General features: G+C 48.2%; 1 protein-coding gene across 2 annotated transcripts in view; it reads left to right on the top strand.

Moving 5' to 3' along the window:
* The first annotated feature begins 2,333 nt into the window (after window positions 1–2,333).
* Window positions 2,334–7,559, top strand: part of KLHDC2 (kelch domain containing 2) — a 17,036-nt gene continuing 11,810 nt past the window's right edge. The window contains exons 1-2 of one of the 2 annotated variants that reach the window (XM_037730780.1): window positions 2,334–3,071; window positions 6,875–6,954. In XM_037730780.1, the coding sequence (XP_037586708.1) occupies window positions 6,938–6,954 (17 nt within the window). In that variant the 5' untranslated portion in view covers window positions 2,334–3,071; window positions 6,875–6,937. Of the gene's footprint in view, window positions 3,072–3,149; window positions 3,669–6,874; window positions 6,955–7,559 lie in introns of those variants that run through there. The other variant, XM_017506727.2, reaches the window with a different exon arrangement.

The following is a 7,559-nucleotide window of genomic DNA, read 5'->3' on the forward strand; positions in this document are numbered from 1 at the left end:
GCTGCAGTGAGCCAAGATCATGCCACTGTACTCCAACCTGGGTAACAGAGTGAGATCCTGTATCAAAAAGAAAAAAACAAAAAACAAAAAACAAAAAAAAAAAAAGAAAAGAAAAAAGAAAATGGAAGTCCTACAAGAGCATTTTTTTCAGCAATATATATATTTTTTGAGGCGGAGTCTCACTCTGTCACCCAGGCTGGAGTGCAGTGGCGTGATCTCAACTCACTGCAACTTCCGCCTCCCAGGTTCAAGCAATTCTCCTGCCTCAGCCTCCCGAGCAGCTGGGATTACAGGTGCATGCCACCACGCCCTGCTAATTTTTGTATTTTTTAAGTAGAGATGGGGTTTCACCATGTTGATCAGGCTGGTCTCGAACTCCTCACCTCAAGTGATCCGCCCACCTTGGCCTCCCAAAGTGCTGGGATTGCAGGCATGAGACACCACAACGGGCTGATTTATGTGAAGAAAATCTAGCCTCACACAGATACTAGTTAGCACAGAAAGTTCTTTAAGGAGCCCCTGAAAAGGTCTGCAGGTACCCAAGGGGCCTGCAACCACAGTTTTATACATTGAGAAATTCTGTTTATAGTACAACCAATTAATCTGTTTCAGAGACCCGGCCAGGTGCGGTGGCTCACCCCTGTAATCCCATCACTTCGGGATGCCTAGGTGGGTGGATCACCTAAGGTCAGGAGTTCGAGACCAGCCTGACCAACATGGAGAAACCCCATCTCTACTAAAAATTCAAAATTCCTCAGGTGTTGTGGCGCACACCTGTAATCCCAGCTACTCAGAAGGCTGAAGCAGGAGAATCACTTGAACCTGGGAGGTAGAGGTTGTGGTGAGCCGAGATTGTGCCATTGCACGCCAGCCTGGGCAACAAGAGCAAAACTCCATCTCAAAAAAAAAAAAAAATCTGTTTCAGAGACGATTTTTGTTGTTACTGTTCTAAGTAGGACAAAATATGGTTTGAAATATAAATAGTAAGTCAAAGTGGCTACTATAGTTTTATCAAATGGCATATATATATATATATGAAATATAGGCCAGGCGAAGTGGCTTACACCTGTAATCCCAGCACTTTGGGAGGCTGAGGTCAAGAGACTGAGACCATTCTGGCCAACATGGCAAAACCTCATCTCTACTAGAAATACAAAAATTAGCGGGGCATGGTGGCACATGCCTGTAGTCCCAGCTAGTCAGGAAGCTGAGGCAGGAGAATCGCTTGAACCCGGGAGGCAGAGGTTGCAGTGAGCTGTGTCACTGCTCTCCAGCCTGGGCAACAGAGCAAGACTCCATCTCAAAAAAAAGGAAAAGAAATATATACATATTCAACATATATCTTTGGCTCTAGGTAAAGATGTATTGATTAATGCATCCAGAAATATTTATGGTACTAGATTTAGTCCCCTAGAAGCCGTGGCCCCTTATGGTTCTAAGGATAGAATGTAATGGGTAGAAACTTAGATGTTAGTGATTATATTTGAAACGCCACAGGAGTCAAGCAATGATCTGATTCAAAGAGAGACTCTTTTATAAGGATTTTGTAAGTATGATATTAGAATACATTCCTCGGTCTATTCCTGATCCCCACAGTAAGCTCTTCCATTACCATGGCAACCCGCTCATACCTGTGACAAATATTTTCTGTGTGCCTCTGTTGGGGAAATAAAATTAAAAACAAAATATTTTCCCAACCCAGAAAACATCTCCACAAAGGTAGTAGAGAAAGCGGTTTGATTCGTTGAATAAGCATTAAACCAGAATGTGATGAGCATCACAGGCAATCTACTAGGAAATTGCAAGGACAAAGAAATCTCACCTTTTCATCATATAGCCAAGCAGATACAACACATTATATACATGCTCTCAAGATAAACAATAACTAGTCCTTCAGTAAGAGGACTTGACAACACGGTTTGTCACACACAGTCCGTCCTAGATTCACCTGATAATTAAGGTGAATGTGTTAGCTGATTAGCTGTATTCAGAGGAAAAGGTAGTTTGACAGAAGGTAGTTCTGCAACTTGCAGCAAGAGGCCACCCAAGTTAAGCTCATACTTCGAGCTTAGAATCCAACAGGGGAAACTAACAATAGACAAGTAATTACATGATGGTCTTAAGAAGTGGTATGGAGAAGTACCGAGGATGCTAACAGCATCTAACAGGGAACCTAAAAGTAGTCTGAGAGATCCAGAAAGGTTTCCCCAAGGAAGTTCCAACTAAATTGAGACATGAAGGTTTCCCGAAGGAAGTTCCAACTAGGAACTTTTTAAATGTTTATTAAAATATAAACATTTTAATATATTTTTTAAAAAGCCTTTATTGTTCAAAGTATTCCTTTGCTACAGGGTGCTCCCAACCAGAAGATGAGGGAAATGGAGGATAATGAAGCACGCCCCTCCCACCAAACAGGATAAATTCTAGAGGCACTGCGAGATCAGGAAATTAAGATGTATTTTTGTCCCACCCTATTTTTACAGGTGAGGTATCAAGTTGAGGTTACAGCTACTCGTAATTTTCTTCTGGCCCAACTGAAAGGTATCATAGAAAATAAGAGAAAGCTGTGTGTGCGTGAAAGGGATCCGCCTTCCTCTCTGAAGAAAAGCGTGGTGGTAGCTTCGGAAACGCTTTTCGAGCCAACTCTGCAGCTCGGCTGGCGGCGGCGGCTGCGGTAACGTCAGTTCCTTGCGGAGGCGGCGCCAGGCGGGGTCGGCGGGAGCTCGGGGGAGGCCGCGGGGAGCGGGCTGGGCCCCGCGGGAGAGCAGAGCTTCGGCCGTCGCACCCGCAGGACAGCAGGGCCTGCTTCCACTCTAAGGCGAGACCAGAAACTTGCCTAGTGGGGCAATTCTGGTGCCCCATCAGGGCTGTGCGCCCTCTGAGATCATCCCTCAATCAAACGAATAGGAATTCTTGGGAAGAAAGAAAAATTTTGCGGCAATTTGGCTAAAACTTAGCAGCTTTCAGGGAGCGATTCAGGGCATTATCTCTGTGGTTCCCTCGGCGAAAAAAGACTCGAAGGGCTACTGGAAGCCGCCTGGCCCCACAGAGCTGCAGCGCCCAGGCCATAGGTGGCGGCGGCGGCGGCGGCGGCGGCTGGAGGACCCGGCGCTGGGGGCGCTGAGCGGCGTCCTCGCTTCCGGAGCCCGGCGGGCGTCGTCAAGCGGAACCGCGGCTTCCGGCCGCCGCGTAAACAAGGCCGTGGGCTGTTGGAGGCGGGGCGGACGGGCTGCGAGAGGGAGCCGGTCCGACGCGGACCCGTTCCCTGCCGTGCTCCGCGTCTCGGGCCCGGCTCCGCTCGTGGCCACTCTGCAGGCGTGTCCCTGCGGCGGAGAGCCGTCCTCAGCCGAGGAGGCTGGGAAACGCGAACGCCGGCTGCAGGGAGGCCTCCACGCCGTCCCTTTTGCCGCCGCCCTCTCCTTGCCTCGCGCCGCTGTGCATTTCTCTACTTTTCCTTTGTTTCTTTGGCCCCTCTCGGGTGAGGGCATTCTTGGTTAGCAAAGTGCAGCCTCAAGATGGCTGATGGCAATGAGGATCTGCGGCCGGATGACTTGCCGGGGCCGGCCTTCGAGAGCTATGAGTCCATGGAGCTCGCCTGCCCCGCCGAGCGCAGCGGCCACGTAGCCGTCAGCGACGGGCGCCACATGTTCGTCTGGGGCGGCTACAAGGTCAGTGGGTGGGCGGGCCGCGGCGGACGTCGCTCGGCTGTGACTCGGGTCCGGGTCCGCGGCCAGGCGGGGAGGCCAGAGCGGGCCGCCGAGGGCGCTCCCCGCCTCCGCCGCGCGCCCCACCTCAGCGTCTGCCCGTTGGTTGGTTTTTCTTGCGCGCGGGAATCTTCCTTCTCTGGAGTCCCTCAACCAATCTCGAGTCTCCAGGGCTGCTTTCACGTCAACCTGGTGCTCACAAAGCCAACTCACTCCCACCCCTGTTGTTGCCATTGGAGCGTTATTCTGGGGAAGGTCCTGTTAATGTTGTTTGGGCGGTGCATTATTCGGAAGGGTTGGAGTGTGTAAGGTGATGGCGTGTGATGTCACTCAGACGCGTTATCAGGACGGCCTAGAGGACTTTATCCTCTGGGGCTGGGAACCGCTGCCCACTTACGGGGTGCAGGAATCACCTTATTTAACCTTGCCGCCTGTGCAAATGACCATCATACTATTGTTTGAACCTCTCAGGACTATTTTCCTTCTGGCTTCAGCTGGGTTGAAGTTTTTCAGCAGACACCCCTATTAAGATAATTGATGGAAAAGCTCCACCGGTATCCTTTGACTCTGATCCCCCAGATATAAACAACGTGATTAGTTGGTGGTTTAAAGCCAGTTGCCTTTCTTTACTCTGCTCTCTTGGAAGTCTAGAATTTTATTTGCTGGGATGGCTCTGATCCAGTCCTACCACAAAATACTTTTATTCGTCTTTGGTCTTGAAAATGTTCTCCTCCCTCCCCACGCCTTTGCCCTGGATGACTTGCTTTGTGACTGTTTTTAGCTTATGGTACAGTTGAGTTGACCGTGGCTGACCTTTTTTGAGCTAGCTTTCAAAAATAGATGTCCTGATACTTTAATTTGGTTTAACTGCAAAAGTAATTTTTGCCAATCCTAATTCATCTGCAGTGTTTTCCCCAGTCTCCAATGAATGTGGTTAGAAAATAGGAGGCCGGGCGCAGTGTCTAACGCCTGTTATCCTAGCACTTTCGGAGGCCAAGGCCGGTGGATCACCTGAGGTCAGCAGTTCGAGACCAGCCTGGCCAACATGGTGAAACTCCGTCTCTACTACAAATACCAAAAAAAAAAAAAAAAAAAAAATTAGCCGGGCGTGGTGGTGGGCGCTCTTAATCCCGGCTACTTAGGAGGCTGAGGCAGGACAATTGCTTGAATCCCACGAGGTGGACATTGCAGTGAGCAGAGACGGTGCCATTGCACTCCAGCCTGGGGCAACAAGAGCGAAGCTCCCTCTCAAAAATACTTTAGAAAGGGGTAGAGAATTTCAGAAATTGGGGATGGGAGGTGTGAGCATGTAGTCACCCTTATAAAAATGTACATTAATTCCCCAGGAGAACAGAAACCTGTCAATCACATTTTGGTCTAAGCTACCTAATTCATAATTGTATTTTTTAAATTACAGCATTGGGAGAATGAGACTTTGGGAGTGGGGCGGGGAGGATTCTCTGTGTGGAATATTTCTTATGGTGGATTGGGGCAGATTCAGGGAGAAGCAGCATAATCACTGAATTGGATGGTTATAAAACAGACTGCCCTCCCCATTTATGGCTGGTGGCTGGAACCCTGAAGAGTAGGCACAGAAGTCCTTGGAGATTGTTGCAAAGGCAGTAAACTTTGGCTCCCTACATAGTAGGTAGTTTTCCTCCGCAGAATAGGCTGGTCACTTCTGGGTCAGCCCGTTTCCAGCCATTCCCTTCATCATTGGTGGAGTGGAAGGATAAATGTTTGGGTGGCCAACTGTTCGGTTTCTGTATGTGCAATATTCAAGCTTACTGGACTTTGACGCCCATTTTCCGTGAACCGCAGTTGTTTACTGTATGTCAACACTGTTCAGAAAGTGGGCAGAGAGGGTCAAAGGCTGGGACTGTCAGGCAGTTGTTAAAGTTCAGGGAAAGGATGGAATCCTGCCTCCACCATTACTTCATAAATAACCTTGGGCAAATTACTTAAACTCTAAAGAACTCTTTCTCACAACATCAGCTACTTTTTAGGGTGATTGTGAGGATTAAATAAAGCAATTCATGGATAGCTGTCACCTCCGACATATGGTAGGCTCAGTTTATGTGTTAGGAATTAATACCCGAAGGGAAATGGAGCTGAACAAAGAACCTAAAATTCTACATAAGGATTTAATATTTGTATATTTGCAGTTCTGCCCTCTCTGCTGCTGCTTAGAGAATAGGTGAAAGGATAGCTTGGCTAGAAAACCATGCATCATGTTAGTGTGGGTCAGGCACTTTGAGTAGTAGCCTGCTGGCTATGGCACAGGTAATCTTTCCTGCAGTCATGCACCTGAAATTTGGTGCATGGTTCTGTTGAGGATAAAGTGGCCTTAGTTCCCAGAGATCTGTTGGCTGGGCACAATGGCTTACAGCCTGTAATACCAGCACTTTCGGAGGCTGAGGCAGGCGGATTGCTTGAGGCCAGGAGTTTGAGACCAGTCTGGCCAACACGGTGAAACCCCCTATCTACTAAAAAATACAAAAATTAGCCAGGTGTGATGGCGAGTGCCTGTAATCCCAGCTACTCAGGAGGCTGAGGCGTGAGAATTGCTTGAACCCAGGAGGTGGAGGCTGCAGTGAGCTCACTCCAGCCTGAGCTACACTTGGACTAAGGAAAAGAAAAAGTCTCTTAACTTCTTGCACTATTGCAACTGCTGTATCAAAATTCTGAATTAAGAGCTGTCAAGCTGGGCTTGGTGGCTCACACCTGTAATCCCAACACTTTGGGAGGCCAGGGTGGGTGGATCACCTGAGGTCAGGAGTTTGAGTGACTAACGTGGGGAAACCCCGTCTCTACTAAAAATACAAAAATTAGCCAGCGTGGTGGCGCACGCCTGTGATCCTGGCTGTTCAGGAGGCTGAGGCAGGAGAATCGCTTGAACCGGGAGGCGGAGGTTGTGGTGAGCCGAGATCGTACCATTGCACTCCAGCCTGGGCAACAAGAGTGAAACTCTATCTAAAAATAAAAAATCTGTCTGTATTGAGCTTTACCTTGAGTGTGTGGCATGGGTAGGGGAGGACTGTGCACTATAAGACCTATTTAACTTTTTATCACCAGTAATTTCATAATTAGTATCTCAAGATCAATTTGAAAAAAATACAGTAGTGCCTCTTTAAAATGTTTTTATATTTACAAATTTTTTTTATCCTTAGAGTAATCAAGTCAGAGGATTGTATGACTTCTATCTGCCTAGAGAAGAACTATGGATCTACAACATGGAGACTGGAAGATGGTAAATATGGATATTATTTATGAGGGGGACTAAAAAATTCACGCGGGCTGGGCACAGTGGCTGGCTCATACCTATAATCCCAGCACTTTGGGAGGCCCAGGCAGGCGGATCATTTGAGGTCAGGAGTTCAACACCAGCCTGGGCAACATCGTGAAACCCCATCTCTACTAAAAATACAAAAATTAGCTGGGTGTGGTGGCACACACCTGTAACTCCAGCTACTCAGGAGGCTGAGGTGGGAGAATCGCTTGAACCTGGGAGGCGGAGGTTGCAGTGACCACAGATTGTGCCACTGCACTCTAGCCTGGGTGACAGAGTGAAACTCTGTATCCTAAAAAAAAAAAATAAAATTGGGGAGGCCAAGGTGGGGGGAATCACCCGAGGTTGAGTTTAAGACCAGCCTGACCAACATGGAGAAACCCCATCTCTACTAGAAATACAAAACTGGCTGAGTGTGGTGGTGCATGCCTGTAATCCCAGCTACCTGGGAGGCAGAGGTTGTGGTGAGCAGAGATTGTGCATTGCACTCCAGCCCAGGCAACGAGTGAAACTCTGTCCCTAAAAAAAAAAAAAAAAAAAAAATTCAGATATGGTTGCAAAGAAAA

Source organism: Cebus imitator, unplaced genomic scaffold (assembly GCF_001604975.1).
Source record: "Cebus imitator isolate Cc_AM_T3 unplaced genomic scaffold, Cebus_imitator-1.0 Scaffold358, whole genome shotgun sequence".
Classification (NCBI taxonomy): Eukaryota; Metazoa; Chordata; class Mammalia; order Primates; family Cebidae; genus Cebus; species Cebus imitator.